Raw genomic sequence first — 20,630 nt, 5'->3', positions numbered from 1 at the left:
TTAATAAGAAGTCATTCTACCGTGTCTCATTGATACTCTGTTAAGGAATATCTCAATTGCTTCCATTGTTATGAGGATTGTTCCTTTTATTATTCATGTCTCTATATTCATACTTCAGTGGGCTAAATCAGGGTCATGCAGAGTGTTTCTTGGTAGTCTTAAACACATCTACTTTGAAACAAAAGTACACACCTCACACACATGGTTATGGGCTTATAAAAAGAAGACACCTGTACAATACCAGATCTAGAGTTGTAATGTATTACATTTTGAGTTTGCATCCCAATATTACACTTTATATACATCACAGGAGACTGAAATACAGGATAACAAAATTATTTGAAATAGAAACACCAGATTTTCTTCTGTAAAAAAAAATACAAAAATGTTTATCTGTTATGAAATTATGAAAAATATTAATAACATTCCACCCATGAGGCCACTAGATGGCGATTTGGTCCTTTGACTACAGGAAAGGGTTTTAAGAGTTCTATCACACATTAGGCCCATATGTACTGTAGCTTTTTAAACAAATCAGAAATAGATTCTACACTCTAAGATTCACTTTAATGGATATCTACTGATCTTGAAACTTTTTGCGACTTGCTTGGAGTGCTCTTGGTAAATTGCTTTTGCATGTCTCTGAAACTACGTGTGTGTGTGCGTGTGCACGACAAACCACAGATTGGTGGCTTCTATTGGTTCTCATTGGTCACATGACAGTGACTTTGTCCTCAATACCTTCGAGGTCCATGTTCTCATATGCACCCTCGTGATCTCTGCTCCTGTGGGTCTCTCACACACACACACACACACACACACACACACACACACACACACACACACACACACACACACACACACACATACATATACATATACACACGCACACACACATATACACACACATACTTATTAGAACACAGGCCCTACTGTAATTGCACACACACCAACATTATTTCTCTGTAGGTCACCAGTACTGTTAGAAAAGTAGACTACGAAACAAGAGCGATTAAGTGGCATCTTACCTGAACATGTCCAGGCTGGTATCATAGTGGTCTCCATTGGTCTTGGGATACCCAGGGGTCTTCCCACACTCACATTCTTTGGTGTCTGGCCTTCATGTAATCAATAACAGATGGTAAACAGACAGTAACGCTCCCTTACATTCAGATTCAGAAGCAATTATAACGTTTTGTCAATCTCATGTCGTTGGGTGCAGATGGAAAAACGAGATTGGGCTCGAGACCCAGTAATTGTGTCTTTTTATTTATTTTATTTAACCTTAATTTAACTAGGCAAGTCAGTTAAAGGATTGGTGGGTCCCCTGCGGGACGGTTGAGCTAATGTAGGCTAATGCGATTAGCATGAGGTTGTAAGTAACAAGAAAATTTACCAGGACATGGACATATCTGATATTGGCAGAAAGCTTAAATTCTTGTTAAACTGCACTGTCCAATTTACAGTAGCTATTACAGTGAAATAATACCATGCTATTGTTTGAGGAGAGTGCACAGTTTTGAACATGAAAAGTTAATAATAAACAAATTATGCACATTTAGGCAGTCTTGATACAACATTTTGAACAGAAATGCAATGGTTCCTTGGATCAGTCTAAAACCTTGCACATACACTGCTGCCATCTAGTGGCCAGAATCTATATTGCACCCGGGCTGGCATAATACATTATCGCCTTTCTCTTGCATTTCAAAGATGATGGTACAAAAAAAATACAAAAGAACGTTTTTTTTTTTCTTTGTATTATCTTTTACCAGATCTAATGTATTATATTCTCCTTAATTCCTTTAACATTTCCACAAACTTCAAAGTGTTTCCTTTCAAATGGTACCAAGAATATAATATCCTGCATATAAGGACAAGTACTTATTTACAATGACGGCCTACCCCGGCCAAACCCGGACGACGCTGGGCCAATTGTGCGCCGCCCTATGGGACTCAAAATCAAAGCCGGTTATGATATGGCCTGGAATTGAACCAGGATCTGTAGTGACACATCTAGCAATGAGATGCAGTGCCTTAGACCGCTGCGCACTCAGGAGCCCAAGTGGGTCTCTAAAGACCCAATACTCTTTAAATCTTAAATGATTCACTTTAGAACCATGATGTGCTTGGCTATGTCTGAAAACCTTAGCTGTCAATTCCTCGCTTCCTCCGTCCTTCTTTCTTTGATTCCTCACCTCACTCTCAAATTTAGGTCATTGGCAGAGCACACCCGAGACAGGAACCTTGGATCCTCTCCTCCAATGTGCTTTGAGAGTGGGATGATGAATTGGGCAAAGAAGGACAAGAAGAAGCGAGGATTTGACACCATGTAATGTTTTCAGACACAACCTATGACAGTGTTGACTGTTCTACTACAGTAGCTGTGGGGACTGTGGAGATGGTCAGGTGTCATGGTGTCTTGGTGTCTTGGCTCACCTCGAGTCCTGACACCAGGCCTTGTTGACCAGAAACGCCACGAAGATGAGGAAGAGAAACACGGCCACAGCTATGATGCCCGTCAGCCACTGTGGCAGTGCCCGCTCCACCTTATCTTAAAGAGTCAGGACATAGGGGGGAAGTCATCATTGGATACCGGTGTGTACGTGCAATATGCAGATGTCTCTCCGCCGTTTCCTGGTTGCTAAAATTCTAATAGTTCGCCTAATTTCAATTTATGTGACAAAACAAGAGAATCATTGTACTATCTTAACTAAAATCTAATATTCTCAGCTGTTTGAGGCTGTTGTACAAAACCGAAAGTAAAAGACGCAAAAAACAAAACTTAAGAACGGAAAGCATAGAAATAGAGTACATAGAACAGATCTACCGCTTCTTAGACTTGCTTTCAATGAGAGTGACAGATCTATAACTAGTGTTTCTATGCAAATTTGGTCATGTCACCCAAATAGTTACATTTTGCAGCTTTAAAGGTGTCCAATTAAGCAATCATTTTGATTCCTCATGTTGTTACAGGTGCAATTGTTGCATAGAGTACTTTTTTTTCAATTTTTTCTTCATGATATCCAATTGGTAGTTACAGTCTTGTCCCATCACTGCACCTCCCCTATGGACTTGGGAGAAGCGGAGTTCAAGAGCCATGCGTCCTCCGAAACATGACCCTGCCAAGCCACACTGCTTCTTAACACACTGCTTGCTTAACCCGGAAGCCAGCCGCACCAATGTGTCAGAGGAAACACCATCCAGCTGGCGACCGAGGTCAGCTTGCAGGCGCCCGGCCCGCCACAAGGAGTCGCTAGTGTGCGATGTGACAAGAAAATCCCGGCAGGCCAAACCCCTCCCTTAACTCAGACGACGCTGGGCCAATTGTGCTTCACCTCATGGGTCTCCCGGTCATGTAAGTTACAGATTGCACCTTTAAGCGTTTAATTTAGACAATGCTGTATGTCTGTCACTTGTCATTCTAATGTTCTGTAATGTGATTTTCATTCTCTTGAGTTATCGTCCCAGTTGATGGGATTATTAACATGGCAGTCAAGATAAACTCTTGAGTGACACTATTCATTTCTCCTCTGGCTGATGGCTCTTAACTGATGGGAATCAAGAAACCCCAGACAATGTGTCATTCATCTGTCAAAACTATACGCATAGCTGCAGGAAGTAGGGGTGCTAACGATGCTGCAGCACCCCTTGATAAATATAACTAAATAAAAAATACATCCCCTCCCCACAAAATGAGTGAACTAGGCCTTTATTACTCCTGTATGAGCGGAGAAAACAACTCCATGAACCTACGCATGCATTATGCTGATGGAGGGAACATGTAAATGGTAAGTAAAAGGCCAAACATTTGTTGTAAAAAAAAAAAAAAAAAAATGTAAATGAATGAATAGATGGTTCATTATGGAAAATTATTGCACATTGTTAGGAAAATTCAACCACTGGTATATAATATATATATATACAGTATCGGTCAAAAGTTTGGACACACCTTCTCATTCAAGGGTTTTTCTTTATTTTTACTATTTTCTACATTGTAGAATAGCAGTGAAGACATCAAAACTATGAAATATCACATATGAAATAATGTAGTTACCAAAAAAGTGTTAAACAAATCAACATTTATTTGATATTTGAGATTCTTCAAAGTAGCCACCCTTTGCCTTGATGACAGCTTTTCACACTCTTGGCATTCTCTCAACCAGCTTCACCTGGAATGCTTTTCCAATCAATCAATCAATCAATTTTATTTTATATAGCCCTTCGTACATCAGCTAATATCTCGAAGTGCTGTACAGAAACCCAGCCTAAAACCCCAAACAGCTAGTAATGCAGGTGTAGAAGCACGGATCTTGAAAGAGTTCTCACATATGCTGAGCACTTGTTGGCTGATTTTCCTTCGCTCTGCGGTCCAACTCATCCCAAACCATCTCAATTGAGTTGAAGTCGGGTGATTGTGGAGACCAGGTCATCTAATGCAGCACTCCATCACTCTCCTTCTTAGTCAAATGGCCCTTACACAGCCTGAATGTGTGTTGGGTCATTGTCCTGTTGAAAAACAAATGATAGTCCCACTAAGCGCAAACCAGATGGGATGTTGTATCGCTGCAGAATGCTGTGGTAGCCATGCTGGTTAAGTGTGCCTTGAATTCTAAAAAAATCACAGAGCGTGTCACCAGCAAAGCACCCGCGCACCATCACACCCCCTCTTTCATGCTTCACGGTGGGAACCACACATGCGGAGATCATCCGTTCACCTACACTGCATCTGACAAAGACACGGCGGTTGGAACCAAAAATCTCAAATTTGGACTCATTAGACCAAAGGACAGATTTCCACTGGTCTAATGTCCATTGCTCGTGTTTCTTGGCCCAAGTAAGTCTCTTATTATTATTTGTGTCCTTTAGTAGTGGTTTCTTTGCAGAAATTCGACCATGAATGCCTGATTCACGCAGTCTTCTCTGAACAGTTGATGTTGAGATGTGTCTGTTACAGTGGTGTAAAGTACTTAAGTAAAAATACTTTAAAGTACTACTTAATTAGTTTTTGGGGGTATCTGTACTTTACTTAACTACTTTCCTATATTTTTTACTACTTTTACTTTTACTTCACTACATTCCTAAAGAAAAGATTGTACTTTTTACATTTTTCCTGACAACCAAAAGCACTTTTGATACTTAAGTATATTTAAAACCAAATACTTTTAGAATTTTACTCTATGTTACCGGATGACTTTCACTTTTACTTGAGTAACTTTCTATTGAGGTATCTATACTTTTACTCAAGTATGACAATTGGGTACTTTTTCCACCACTGGTCTGTTACTTGAACTCTGTGAAGCATTTATTTGGGCTGCAATTTCTGAGGCTAGTAACTCTAATGAACTTATCCTCATCAGCAGAGGGAACTCTGGTTCTTCTTTCCTGTGGCGGTCCTCATGAGAGCCAGTTTCATCATAGCGCTTGATGGTTTTTGCGACTGCACTTGAAGAAACTTTCAAAGTTCTTGAAATGTTCCAGATTGACTGACCTTCATGTCTTAAAGTAATGATGGACTGTCGTTTCTCTTAGCTTATTTAAGCTGTTCTTGCCATAATATGGACTTGGTCTTTTACCAAATAGAGCTTTCTTCTGTATACCACCCTACCTTGTCACAACACAACTGATTGGCTCAAACGCATTAAGAAGTAAAGAAATTCCACAAATGCACTTTTAACGAGGCACACCAGTTAATTGAAATGCATTCCAGGTGATTACCTCATGAAGCTGGTTGAGAGAATGTGTGCAAAGCTGTCATCAAGGCAAAGGGTGGCTACTTTGAAGAATCTCAAAGAAAAAATATATTTTGATTTGTTTAACACTTTTTTTGGTTACTACATGATTCCATATGTGTTATTTCATAGTTTTGATATATTCACTATTATCCTACAATGTAGAAAATAGTAAAAATAAAGAAAAACTCTTGAATGAGTAGGTGTTCTAAAACTTTGGACCGGTAGTGTATATATATATAATATTTTATTCTCCCCACTCTATTAACAACAGTGAGTTGGAACAGCATGCAGTCACATAAGGCAGCTATTTCTTTATGTAGGCTTCTATAAACTTAAAATGTAACCATTAGTTTCAGTTCTTACCTATTTGAGCTGTGACTACTCCCCAAGTCAGCATCAGCCATATAACCACAGTAGGATCTCTCCCCATTGTTGACTCTGAAAATTCACAAAATGTTGTTTATAGATCACAAAATGGCCTTGTGAGCAGCTCTTCGGAATAGGTTTGTTCTATGTAGCTCAGCTGTGTTTTTTGGCATGAAAAGAACACACATCCTGGCGCAGTATTCGGTTAATGATTAACCCAAGCCTGCTTAGACAAACAACTGGTGATGATTCGGTAATAATAGCTATAACCTCATGTTTTATTTGCTGATTTCGGGAAGGGATTGACATTTGTAGGCCATCCATCTATTAACAGAAAATATGCAAATATTTTTATTATTTCAGATGTGCAAATTAATCTCTCTGTCCTACAAATGTCAAAGTACACATAATTAGAGAACATTCACTTATTAGGTCCACTTCAATAAATAACACTTGGTACAGGGGATATTCGACTATAGTGACCAGGAAGTAGACTATATAAACACACTCCAATAGCAGCTCAGTGGAAACACACAGAAACCTAGAGAATAAACAGTAATCTCTGAAGAAGGACTTTGACTTGGTGAGTGTCTCATGACCACACTTCTAATATGTCACTGGAGGTTCTAGTGTAAAAGGACCGTGGAACTCCGTTTTTGCCCACTAAGGAGTTACCACTTGACAATTTTTTTATTTTTATAGTAGGCTATATTAGCCTGAGTTAAACAGCCCTCTCCAGTTTAATTTATAATTCTAACATGATTTAGAGTTGTATACTAGGATGATTTGTTATCAGAAAACTGTAGTTTACTATATCTCATTGAAAAGCTAATAAGGTGAACTTGACAATGCGCCAGAATGACTGACATAATGCAACAAGGGAGCTGACTTTGCAGTCCAAGTTGATGTTTAGCAGAGCCATACGTTTGTACTTTCAGTAGTTACTGTAGCCTGCACGGGTATAGTTGGTGCAGTGTGCTTCATATGGGTGCATGTTGTTATTTCAGGCATGACGGGAAAATGTGAAAGGCTGGATTAGTAGAGTAGAAAGGGGGATGTGCTGGAAGGTTAGTGGACACACCCCTCTGGACTCCAGGGACACACGTGTGTGTGTGTCTGTCCATCCGCCTGTCTGTCTGTCAGTTTATACAGTCCATCAGTACTAGGCTTTGTCCTAACCTTAGCACCAGCCAAATTAGCAGGTCCCTTTCAGCCAACCCCGCCCTCTCATTAACACCACCCCTTCCCTCCCCTCTCTCTTTCTCTCTCTCCCTCACACACACCTCAGGGGAGTAGGTTGGCAATGATGTCAGATAGCGACCCTGAGAGCCAGTAGCAGCATCTCTCCCACTGTCCCGTTACCTGCTGAGAACCAGCCCTCAGTTCTGTTCTCTGGAGACAGCACAACTCCCATATGGCCCATCCCATCCATCCCATCAACCACACACAGAGGCAGGGAGAGAAGGATGGGAGGATGAAGGGATGGGAGGAGGGAGGGAGGGATTGAAGGAGGAAGGGAGGGAGGGGGCCATTAATTGATTTCTCCCCCTGTCTATCTAGTTATCTCCAGCCATAAAGAGGTTTTATTTTGTTATCTGTCTGTAACACTGGTCTTTGTTTGAAAGGCACAAATGGCAACCTATTCAGTGCACTAATATTGACACGGGCCCATAGGTCTCTGGTCAAAAGTAGTGCACTATGTAGGGAATAGGGTGACATTTGGAATGCATTCCCAGATTGGCTCCTGGCTGCTCTGACTGCTCTCTCACTGTCTTCTTATGGGAGAAGGATTCTAAGAGTTAAAAAGGGACAAGAATCCGCTGTGTTTTCGCTGAGTTAAAGTGTCTCGATTTAATCCATTATTTCAATGGAGGGAACTCGCTCTCATACTCAATACGCTTGAGTGGACATAATGACATGAATGTGAAATTAACATATTTAATCTATGGGTGGATATACACCAGAGTAGTTTTTATGGATGGGGCTGATGTTTTGTTCATATCTGGAAGGCCTTATTCTGAGTGTTACCCTGAAAGCAATACATATAATTGGGAGATAAGTGTGGCACAGACCTGTAATTAATATTGTTGGATCGCTGTTGCAAGTATAAAGATATGACATTCTGTGTGTGTGTGTGTGTGTGTGTGTGTGTGTGTGTGTGTGTGTGTGTGTGTGTGTGTGTGTGTGTGTGTGTGTGTGTGTGTGTGTGTGTGTGTGTGCAGTGCCTATAAAATGTTCATTGCACATCAGCCTAAATACATTTCTATACATACAGTGCATTTGGAAAGTATTCACACCCCTTGACTTTTTCCACATTTTGTTACATTACAGCCTTATTCTAAAATGTATTAAATTAAATAAAAATCCTCATCAATCTACACACAATACCCCATAATGACAAAGAAAAAATGATTTTTAAGAAATGTTAGCAAATTTATTACAAAGTAATACAGGCACTTTGCTATGAGACTCGAAATGTAGCTACAGTATGGTGCATCCTGTTTGCATTGACCATCCTTGAGATGTTTCTACAACTTGATTGGAGTCCTACTGTGGTAAATTCAATTGATTGGACATGATTTGGAAATGCACACATCTGTCTATATAAGGTCCCACAGTTGACAGTGCATGTCAGAGCAAAAACTAAGCCGTGAGGTCGAAGGAACTGTCCGTAGAGCTCCGAGGCAGGATTATGTCGGGGCACAGATCTGGGGAAGGTCACCAAAAGATTTCTGCAGCATTGAAGGTCCCCAAGAACACAGTGGCCTCCATTCTTAAATGGAAGAAGTTTGGAACCACCAAGACTCTTCCTAGAGCTGGCCGCCCGGCCAAACTGAGCAATCAGGGGAGAAGGGCCTTGGTCAGGGAGGTGACCAAGAACCCGATGGTCACTCTGACAGAGCTCCAGAGTCCCTCTGTGGAGATGGGAGAACCTTCCAGAAGGACAACCATCTCTGCAGCACTCCACCAATCAGGCCTTTATATTTATGGTAAAGTGGCCAGACGGAAGCCACTCCTCAGCAAAAGGCAAATGACAGCCCGCTTGGAGTTTGCCAAAAGGCACCTAAAGGGCTCATGGTGGTGGCATATGTGGGGATGTTTTTCAGCGACAGGGCCTGGGATACTAGTCAGGATCGAGGGAAAGATGAACGGAGCAAAGTACAGAGAGGTCCTTGATGGAAACCTGCTCCAGAGAGCTCAGGACCTCAGACTGGGGTGAAGGTTCACCTTCCAACAGGACAATGGACTCATAACGCTGTATATAGTTTGATAGTACTTTATGTTCTTGTGCTTGGCTTCAGTTTTTTTTTTTGAGTATCACGTAAGGCATAATTGTTTTGTAATGATATTTGTACGCACTGTATTCAAATCAAGTTGTCATATAGTGTCTACAAATTGCATGGAAATGACCTCAATTGTTTTCTTTCTTCCCGTGTCTTAAGCACACAGCCAAGACGACGCATGAGTGGCTTCAGGACAAGTCTCTGAATGTCCTTGAGTGTCCCAGCCAGAGCCCGGACTTGAACTCGATCCAACATCTCTGGAGAGACCTGAAAATAGCTGTGCAGTGACGCTCCCCATACAACTGAAAGAGCTTGAGAGGATCTGCAGAGAAGAATGGGAGAAACTCCCTAAATACAGGTGTGCCAAGCTTGTAGCGTCATACCCAAGAAGACTCGAAGCTGTAATCACTGCCAAAGGAGCTTCAACAAAGTACTGAGTAAAGGGTCTGAATTCTTATGTAAATGTAATATTTCTGTAATGTGGAAAAAATAAGGCTGTAATGTGGAAAAAGTCAAGGAGTTGGAATACTTTCTGAATACACTGTAGCTACACAACATAATCCACGTCTTAAATGTTATGTGAAGGCCTCTGAAATATAAACCTGTGTTTGTTTAATCTCTGCGTTTGCCTGTGTCATTATAGTGGGAGTGAGACAAGTGCACAGTTGCTGTGTAAATACTGGGGTGATGTAGCACCTCCCACTCACTGTGTATTTGTGTCATTACTTCCTTATGGGCCAGTTCCCTGGACATACAGATTAAACCTAGTCCTGGACTAAAAATGAATCCCAATGGAAAATCTCTATTGAAAGTGCCTTTAAATTGTGGACTAGTCTTGATCTGGGTCCTTTATGTGCAGTATGAGATCAATGTAGTCCTGCTTAACGAAGAATATATACCCACATATACATACATAATATATACCCACATATACATACATATACATACATAAAATATACCCACATATACACCCATAATATATACCCACATATACACACATAATATATACCGAAATATTTTATATATATATAATATTTTTTTTCACCTTTATTTAACCAGGTAGGCAAGTTGAGAACAAGTTCTCATTTACAATTGCGACCTGGCCAAGATAAAGCAAAGCAGTTCGACACATACAACAACACAGAGTTACACATGGAGTAAAACAAACATACAGTCAATAATACAGTAGAAAAATAAGTCTATATACAATGTGAGCAAATGAGGTGAGATAAGGGAAGTAAAGGCAAAAAAAAGGCCATGGTGGCGAAGTAAATACAATATAGCAAGTAAAACACTGGAATGGTATATTGGCAGTGGAAGAATGTGCAAAGTAGAAATAGAAATAATGGGGTGCAAAGGAGCAAAATAAATAAATACAGTAAGGGAAGAGGTAGTTGTTTGGGCTAAATTATAGATGGGCTATGTACAGGTGCAGTAATCTGTGAGCTGCTCTGACAGCTGGTGCTTAAAGCTAGTGAGGGAGATAAGTGTTTCTAGTTTCAGAGATTTTTGTAGTTCGTTCCAGTCATTGGCAGCAGAGAACTGTAAGGAGAGGCGGCCAAAGAAGGAATTGGATTTGGGGGTGACCAGAGAGATATACCTGCTGGATCGCGTGCTACAGGTGGATGCTGCTATGGTGACCAGCGAGCTGAGATAAGGGGGGACTTTACCTAGCAGGGTCTTGTAGATGACTTGGAGCCAGTGGGTTTGGCGACGAGTATGAAGTGAGGGCCAGCCAACGAGCGCCTACAGGTCACAGTGGTGGTTAGTATATGAGGCTTTGGTGACAAAACAGATGGCACTGTGATAGACTGCATCCAATTTATTGAGTAGGGTATTGGAGGCTATTTTGTAAATGACATCGCCGAAGTCGAGGATCGGTAGGATGGTCAGTTTTACGAAGGTATGTTTGGCAGCATGAGTGAAGGAGGCTTTGTTGCGAAATAGGAAGCCAATTCTAGATTTAACTTTGGATTGGAGATGTTTGATGTGAGTCTGGAAGGAGAGTTTACAGTCTAACCAGACACCTAGGTATTTGTAGTTGTCCACATATTCTAAGTATTCATATTCTAAATATACACACATAATATATACCCACATGTACCCACATATACATACATAATATGTACCCACATATACACACATAATATATACCCACATATACATACATAATATATACCCACATATACACACATAATATATACACACTTAATATATACCCACAAATACACACATAATATATACACACATAATATGTACCCACATATACACACATAATATAAACCCACATATACATACATAATATATACCCACATATACACACATAATATATACCCACATATACACCCATAATATATACCCACATATACACACATATATACCCACATAATATATACCCACATATACCCACATAATATATACCCACATATACACACATAATATATACACACATAATATATACCCACAAATACACACATAATATATACACACATAATATGTACCCACATATACACACATAATATATACCCACATATACACACATAATATAAACCCACATATACATACATAATATATACCCACGTATACACACATATACACACATAATATATACCCACATATACACACATAATATGTACCCACATATACACACATAATATATACCCACATAATATATACCCACATATACACACATAATATATACCCACATATACACACATAATATATACCCACATATACACACATAATATATAGCCACATAATATATACCCACGTATACACACACAATATACACCCACATATACACACATAATATATACCCACGTATACACACACAATATACACCCACATATACACACATAATATATACCCACATAATATATACCCACATATACATACATAATATATTCCTACTTATGAACTGGATGGTTCGAGCCCTGAATGCTGATTGACTGTTAGCCGTGGTATATCAGACCGTATACCATGGGTTTGACAAAACATTTATTTTTACTGCTCTAATTTCGTTGGTAACCAGTTTATAATAGCAATAACGCACCACGGGGGTTCGTGATATATGTCTATTATACCACGGCTAAGGGCTGTGTCCTAGCACAACGCGTTGCGTCGTACGTAACAACAGCCATTGGCCATATACCACACTCCCTCTGGCCTTATTGCTTAAATATACACATATAATACTTACCCACATATACACATATAATATTTACCCACATATACACATATATTATTTAACCACATGCTCACATTTTGTGTGATATACTAGTTTACTTACAATCAGAGCCATTAATAAAGAGAGGGTATATCTCTGCTTCTAACCATTAGGCTCTTTTCCCATGTTCTCCTGAAATTAAAATGATGCCCGTAGACCGCGATGGGAACTGGTGATGCGTCAGTATTTCACACACACCCCTTCCTTCCCTACGGGACCAGTACCCTAACCTCTCCGTCTCCGATGGCTTTTTCATTGGCTGTGATTCTTATCAGTCATCTGCACCATCGCTCCACTCATCATAGAGCTGTAATCAGGACATACTGCTCCCCAGTGCCCCCTTAAATACCTTCTAGCTCCACTCTATCTCAATCGTATTAGTGGATAATAACAATAGTGGTCAATTCATATGGTGGGAACACGAAGGTTACATTGGACCCATTGCATCTCATCTGAAGAGGCATCTATCCAGATTGTGGGGTCTGTCTGTGGATGGATTATTCAATGATGATAGGCCATGGTCATCTTTAGGGATTGGAATTTCAAATGGTGGGAACTGCCCTAAAAATGGGTTGAAATTCGATTGACATTTTTAATGGATAGTTTTGGGGGTTGGGGTCAACATCAAAAAATGATAATAATAAATAGAATTCCTTCCTCATACCAATTCCTTCCATGTACTGTATCTCTATTTGAAAACCAATTTGGAATAGGCATAAATTAAACTACTGCTATTGGAATTCAATCAAACTCATGCACCGAACAATGTTGACACCATGTCTTTGTTTGCAAACTACTGCCCATGCAGATTGCAGACAGGCCTTTAATTCAAAAAAATGGGAAGCATCTTCCTGTGAGGGGTCTACCCACAGAGATCCTATAATTCACTGTGATTCTATATGTAGTTGTATGGGTCCACCTGGTTGGTTTTAGTACTTTTATGTTTCGGGAATGTTTAAAGTAAAATAGACCCAATTATCTAATAGATGACGGACAAATATAACATGAGTTGGAAATGATTAGCACAACAGCACACGTTTATCAAGTTCTTTTTCTCCATTTTTTATTTTGTGGTTTCATACAATTCTCTGAGATATAACATTGCATGTATTTATAGATGGCTCTTTAATCACTTTACAACGAAAGGTTTTATCCTACAAAATATCACAAAAAAATAACCCTTTATATTTAATACATTATAGAATTAAAAGGTACCAATTCTGGTTACTCAATAGTCTGCTGAAATAGCATGTACATTATGTTAAATACAGTGGTAAAACACTTCCTTTATGAATGTTATCAATAAAAGATAAATGAAAGAAGTGAATATGAAAAAATAGGATAAACTCAATGTACCATGGTTACAGGGAAAGAAGCAGTTACATTTTTTTTCCATTGTCTGTTTTATGTACACTTAGAGTGGAATGCTTGTACCTGTCTTTAAATATCTTTAGATACAGAGATATTATAATGTTGTTTTCTTGTTCTGTTATTGGACAGGAATGATTTCCTCCTTTGTTTTGGCCCTCAGTTAACTTTGAATGGTATGTGTGTGTGTGTGTGTGTGTGTGTGTGTGTGTGTGTGTGTGTGTGTGTGTGTGTGTGTGTGTGTGTGTGTGTGTGTGTGTGTGTGTGTGTGTGTGTGTGTGTGTGTGTGTGTGTACATGCGTCGTACTGATGATCTCAATTACATTTTGTATGGTAAATATTGCAACCATGTGGTTTATGTGAATATCACATTAACAAGTAGACTATTAAACATTTTGTTCATCTCCCAACATTGACAGCCACACTGAGATCTCACACTTTTTTGTCTTGACCGATTATCGGTTATTATCAGTTATCTCACTGAATAACTATTTGTGCTGGGGATTAACTGTGCCATCCAACAACTAAGAGGTGATCTTCAAGAAAACCATTTCTGGACTTCAGGTCTGGACGTTATTATTTGATAAACCCCAAATGTTAGGTTCTAAAGGAACTCAAAAGAACTTTAGCGGACCCTAAGATGAAGACAAGTCACTTACATTTAGTAGTCTGGAGTACTTAAGAACACAGTTCTCATTCTTGTTTAGAGTCAAGCAGTGTACCTAAACAAACTTTCACCTTAGACAAGAAAAGGTACCATTTTGCAATTTCATGCCTTTTTCCAGAAACACCTTCACTGTTTTTAAATATTTTCTTCATTTTCATCTTAGTTTGTACTTTCATGACTTCCAAATCCATCACCTGCTTACAACAGCAGCTGGGACAAAGTCTCATGTTCCACCAGAGAACACACCCTCCTCTGGATTGGCCAATAACAGACAGAGCCATTGAGCGAAACAGGAAGAAGAGAAAGAGCAAATCTGTACACACAAATGCATCGCCATTCGACACACCCTATTGACCCCTCTCTACCCAGGTGGAAAAATGCTCCAAATCGCCAACCTCCTGCTTCTCACATTGTCTCTTTTTTTCTCCACATAGGGAAAATGCTGAGTCATCTGTGGTTGCGTTCGTCCATATGGAGTCCAGAGTGAGGATGGAGAACCCTGGAGGTTTGCGTTCGAGACTCGACAGACGAGTCCTGGTCCTCGGTGTAGCTGTCGGGACTCCCATCCCCGCCCAGAAGACTCCCGCAGTTGGAGTTGCTGGATGACAGCATGCCCTGGAGGAGCTCCTCCCGGACCAGGCTCTCCTCATGGCCCTCGGGAGCCCAGGCCCCCTCAGCACCACTGCCGTTTCCGCCCCCCACCACACCTTCCTGGTCGTCTAGTAGCTTGGCCAGGAAGTTGATGTACTTCATGGCCAGTCGGAGGATCTCGTTCTTGGAGAGCTTCTTATCGGGCGGGTGGGTGGGGATGAGCTGGCGGAGGTCAGCGAATGCCCCGTTCACGTTCTGCTGACGCCAACGCTCACGGCTGTTGGTGAAGATCCGCCGCACAATTTTGGGCTGCGAGCCTGAGAGGGAGAGGAGGAGAGGGTGTTACATACTGTAGGTATTCTGATATGTTTGATAATACACTGTCTGCATACACCAGCAGTATGTACAGTATAGTTGAATCAGATGTGTTAGAGCTGGGCTGAAACAAAAGCCTGCAATGTGGCCTTCCAGAAACCGAGTTTGTCATCCCCATTCCCTAAATGCCCTTTCCTTCTGTCTAAAGACCGCCAACCCAGATGTCAGCTCTCTGTGTTAAACCACCGCCTTAGCACTTTACAAGTGGTCAGTCTCTGTATTCCTGATGCAGCTTTTCTCTTTAAAACGACTATTGTCCGGAAACTCCCTTCACCCCTTTGCACCCTGACAGTTTGATGCAATATCCAGAGCAAAGTGTGGATAGACATAATTATTAAAATCTAAAATACTCTTACCATTATCATCGTTGATTTCAATCTCATAAGGCGCGGGTCGTCGTTTGATCCGATGGCTGGGGTACATGCCATACTGTTCTGTCTCGCCACCGTAGCCACTAGAGAAAGATGTATAAGTGTGGAATTAGACCACACATTAATATATCTATAGACTTTTATACTGGTGATTTTGTTGAACATAACTATGACAGTTCATATAGGCCTACGCATTTCCATTTGCCAAGTAAGAAATGAAAAACGCAAAGCTTTTATAATAACACGAATCATTATTATTATTACTATTATTTAATAGCCACTAATAATTATAATAATAATAATAATGAAAACAATTTAAATCGGAATGCACATTTCAGGCCTAAACTTGGGATAGACCTAGGCTACATAAATCCAATACATATCCAACAATAATTGCGCTGATCCACAGTATAAACATCTCAAGACCACGCACATAATTTGGACATAAAAACATTTCCAAACGGTTAGTATGCCTTACCTGTTCATGGTGGCGAGTGGTTGAGCAAAGTTACTGTACAGCATCGCTCGTGCAGGGAGAGGGACGGCGAGCGGGCTCAACTGCACCATTCGAGTTTCGCTCAACGGGTCCCAGGAAGCCAGTGGCAGGGGTATCGGCGGTCTACACAGCTCCGTGGTCTGTACCTTGTGGTTAATGTCTGCAGTCTGCTCCCTAGCTTTTATATCCACCGACCCTCCTACCCTGGCCAATTCGATAACCGGTACTAACTTTTTTAGCTCGCTGTGGTACGCCGTTTCCTTGGCAACGCCATTAATGAAGATAGTCCGGTTGCAGTGCTCCCTGGGGACGCGCTTCCTCTCAGCTGAGTCCCCCGACGCCGCAGTCGTGTTTTCCTGTGTCTCGCTAACAGCTTCGCCCCCCTCCCCACTGACACGACCTGTTATGGAAGTAGTCAAGCTGTCGTGCTGTGGGGACTTGCACTCATTGACCATAGGACTGAGATGCCTAAGTTCTGGTTTCAGTTTTTCTATCATTTCAACGGTTATTCGATAGATTCGACCGTGCGTAAAAATGCATGAAATAGCCTAGTAAAAACGCAAAGGCTTAATGGTAGGCTTATCCGAGATTGACTGAGTTGAGCATCGAAAAGACCCCACTCATCTGGCGATATTAATCCTTGATGTCACCTGCAAAAACAAGATAGCTTTTATGCTTATGCTTTATTGTTATGCATATCCCATTTTTCCAATGAATAAACTGTAGTTTATAGTTGTATACAAAAATGCAGACTCCTGCGCTCGCGACACTGCGGGTCCAGTACTGTCAATCCCGCGCGCGCCAACTCAGCAACCAATTCAGCAGGCCGATAGCTGCATCCATTCATTGGTCTAGGTCTAGAGGTGGGTGCATAGGCCTATACTATCAATGTGTTTAACTGTTTGAACACACTGTTGCATTACTGCTGCCCTTGTCAATTACAGGCTATAATACAATTAACAATTTTGAATGCACTCTTGTAGTCCATCAGATGGGAATTATCATATCACATGACATGGCTACTACTTTAGAGAATAGTATTACAGCCTTGGTTTTTGAGTATGTGTTTTTAAAACAATTGTTGTTCTATTTGGCCTGTACATAAAAATAAATAAATAATGTAACATAGGCTACCTGGCTTTGTTCTAACTGGTACTCGACGTTCACGTGACCCTGACCTTATAAGCTGCTATTAACTGGCAGGGTGGATAACAATTCTGATAACGCACAGGTTTTAACAGGGAGGGGTCCTAATCATTCTTCCACATTGTTGCATTTGCCCAACAATCGTCGCGCGGTTAAACGGAAGCGATTTCTCTGCGTGCACATTTAAAAAATATATTTTATTTGGGATTTTTAGACAATTGTCTAAATCCCCCCAAAATATGTATATTTTTTTAAATGTTCACGCAGAGATAACGCTTCATTTTAATGTCTATTACAGACAATATACTTAGACAAAATACAATAGACAACATAACATTTCACATACATGGATCCACTAAATTAAACATCAATATAATAAGCCTTTGTCTTTCACTGGATCATTATCGTTATAATATAGCAGCCTATACCACACTCATATTAATTCAGTTGCAATGATAACCTCTGTCACTCTTGAGCACATATTTTTCAATTGAGCTCATAATTCTTCGTTCATTGTCTTTTTCTTTTGAATGTATTTTATATTATATATTTTCTTGCTTGAGCATAACTTAGTTTCAAATTAAATGTATTTCTTCCATGCTGCAAAATGTTATTTCTTCCCATGCTGCTACAGGAATGTTATTTCTTCCCATGCTGCTACAGGAATAAGTGTAGTTTGTTTCACAACCTATATTGTTTTGGTTATAGCTCGTGCGCTTAAAAGGTAATGAAAAGAACAGGGTATACGCTACGTTTTTGCGTCGTTTATTTTATCCTATCATTCATTATTAACGTATGGTTTTGAACGTTTGAACCTAATTAAATCAGGTTTTAGAGTGCACAAAATGTAAGGCGAAAACCTTTTCATTCCATAGCCAAACTGTGTAGATAGACCTTGGCTTCACACATTTTTACAGAAACAGAGTGGTCATTTTCTGTTTCACAATAGCCTATGAAGATGTAGGGATTAATAACATCTTTAGACTGGGCCTACATAACGAATATATTCTACATATATTTAGGCTATTGCTCAGTAACCTATATCAGAATGAAATTATCATCCACAAATTATTCTTAGCCTTTAGCCTATAGCCTTCCCAAAGTATGTGGATATGTTGCTAAACGAATAAAAAAGGAAAATATCGAAGCCTATTATATTGGTAGATAAAGTGAACGCCAAATCGATTGGCTAACTGGTGTATTTCCCTTGACCGAGAAACAAATTGGCCTGCATTTGTCAATCCGAAATAGGAACGAACAATGATAAACAATTTTCTATATTTCCATTACAGATAACATATCCACAAATCCACACCAACAACAAATATGACTTGATAATGCCTATTTGGGTGTGCTGTCCTTACCATAGCCGGAGTGTTGTTGATAGAATATGTGTGGAGCCATTTTGTCGAGGGTCGTCCATGTCTGAGGTTTTAGATTCACTGAAGTACTGTGTGGAAACTGGAAGTGAGGTTTTATATAATTCCACATCATGTCCAGTGTGGCGCTTAGTATGGGGAACGAGCTGAACACCGGTGCAATGTGGTGACGAGAGATAAGGGCGCGCAGTTGCGGCCCCCTAACCATTATTTATACAATTATTCATTATTATTTGACGTTTTATCGAGGGCAAATGGGAGGACATATTTTGTCTTATAGGCCTATTGAGAATGCATATGCACTGAAATATAGGCTAAGCGGGAAATTTGAAAGGAAAACATCCCATGTGCCTTGTAAAATGCTCCAAGGTGTTACAAAGGCTTAGTCCAAAATTAATTATAGAGCAATGGGGCGTATTTAAAATCATATCAGTGAGGATGTTGACTTGAGAAAAATACTATTAGGCCGTGTTTGTTTTGACTAATATCTTAACCTTTTATGACGGAGAATAACTAAAATCATTAATGAATTTGAATAAATGAATGCGACATGTACAATTAATACCATTGGTCTTCTGAATGTATTTCTGATAATATTATATCGTGCAACAATGATAATTAATGAATACTCTGTAATTTGGATCAAACTCTTAAGTTAAATCATTTGACAACACCCAGAACACTGTCAATTAATTATCTCTAACAAGTGTCTCTTGGGCCAGATATTCAATATTCACACGAGAGGTTTGCATGAAAAACCTCAACTGAAACAGCATAGCTTACACCTGGTAACCTACCTTGCCAATTATGGTTATCATTATTATTTAACTGGCTCTACAATGATGTAATCTATTCTTATAGCTAAATAGTCTACATGAAATAAACATATAGATCTACAGAGAAAAATAGTAGGCTAAATTATCAGAAGCCTTTATCTTGCTTTTTTCATTTTGCAGGGGTTGCAGTCATTACCGAGGTAAATACAGATTCAGGTTGGATATTCAACGGATATTCATTCGCCTGTAGTTTTCCTTACGTCCACCAACAGCAGTTAGTAGGGACCGTCAACATAGTGACAAATCAAATTCTTCAAATTTCAATAGCTCTTTAACCATTACTCTTAAAACTTTCAAAACTGGTTCTAGCTAACCCGATGGCATAGACACACATTGCACACACATAGCTTTTTGGTTGTGACCTACTGACTTCAAACAGGGTTCAGAATGTACACTCTGCGGGACTACACATTGCACACCCTTTAGTTTGTCAATTTTCATCTCATGCACTTTTACATAAATTTTCAATGTTTTTAAAGGTTTCTAATTTCAATAGCTCCTTGGTCATGTGACCTACTGACTTCAAACAAGGTTCAGAATGTCCACTGACCACCCTTCTATATTGCACACCCTTTAGTTTGTCCATTTCCATCTCACACGTTTTTACATGACATTTTTAAACTTTCTAATTTCAATACCTCCTTGGTCATGTGGCCTACTGGACTCAAACAAGGTTAAACATGTACACTCAGTGGGCCTACACATTGCACACCCTTTAGTTTGTCCATTTATCGCACATGTTTTTACATGAATTTTGTAAACATTCTAACTTCAATAGTGCTTTTGTCAT

General features: G+C 39.9%; 2 protein-coding genes across 2 annotated transcripts; both read right to left on the bottom strand.

Moving 5' to 3' along the window:
* Nucleotides 1-240: 240 nt before the first annotated feature.
* LOC120053362 (PDZK1-interacting protein 1-like) lies at nucleotides 241-6,255 on the bottom strand. The gene is made up of 4 exons (XM_039000487.1): nucleotides 6,099-6,255; nucleotides 2,440-2,554; nucleotides 1,029-1,118; nucleotides 241-785 (listed from the first exon to the last, which is right to left on the bottom strand). The coding sequence occupies exons 1-4, from the start codon at nucleotides 6,163-6,165 to the stop codon at nucleotides 713-715; spliced, it is 345 nt and encodes a 114-aa protein (XP_038856415.1). The 5' UTR covers nucleotides 6,166-6,255; the 3' UTR covers nucleotides 241-712.
* A 7,411-nt stretch (nucleotides 6,256-13,666) lies between these two features.
* tal1 (T-cell acute lymphocytic leukemia 1) lies at nucleotides 13,667-19,078 on the bottom strand. The gene is made up of 4 exons (XM_039000841.1): nucleotides 18,990-19,078; nucleotides 16,462-17,129; nucleotides 15,969-16,066; nucleotides 13,667-15,554 (listed from the first exon to the last, which is right to left on the bottom strand). The coding sequence occupies exons 2-4, from the start codon at nucleotides 16,974-16,976 to the stop codon at nucleotides 15,094-15,096; spliced, it is 1,074 nt and encodes a 357-aa protein (XP_038856769.1). The 5' UTR covers nucleotides 16,977-17,129; nucleotides 18,990-19,078; the 3' UTR covers nucleotides 13,667-15,093.
* Between the last annotated feature and the right edge of the window lie 1,552 nt (nucleotides 19,079-20,630).

Source organism: Salvelinus namaycush, chromosome 9, assembly GCF_016432855.1.
Source record: "Salvelinus namaycush isolate Seneca chromosome 9, SaNama_1.0, whole genome shotgun sequence".
Taxonomy (NCBI): Eukaryota; Metazoa; Chordata; class Actinopteri; order Salmoniformes; family Salmonidae; genus Salvelinus; species Salvelinus namaycush.
Note: the sequence above shows the minus strand (reverse complement) of the source record. Positions and strands in the feature narration are given on the sequence as shown.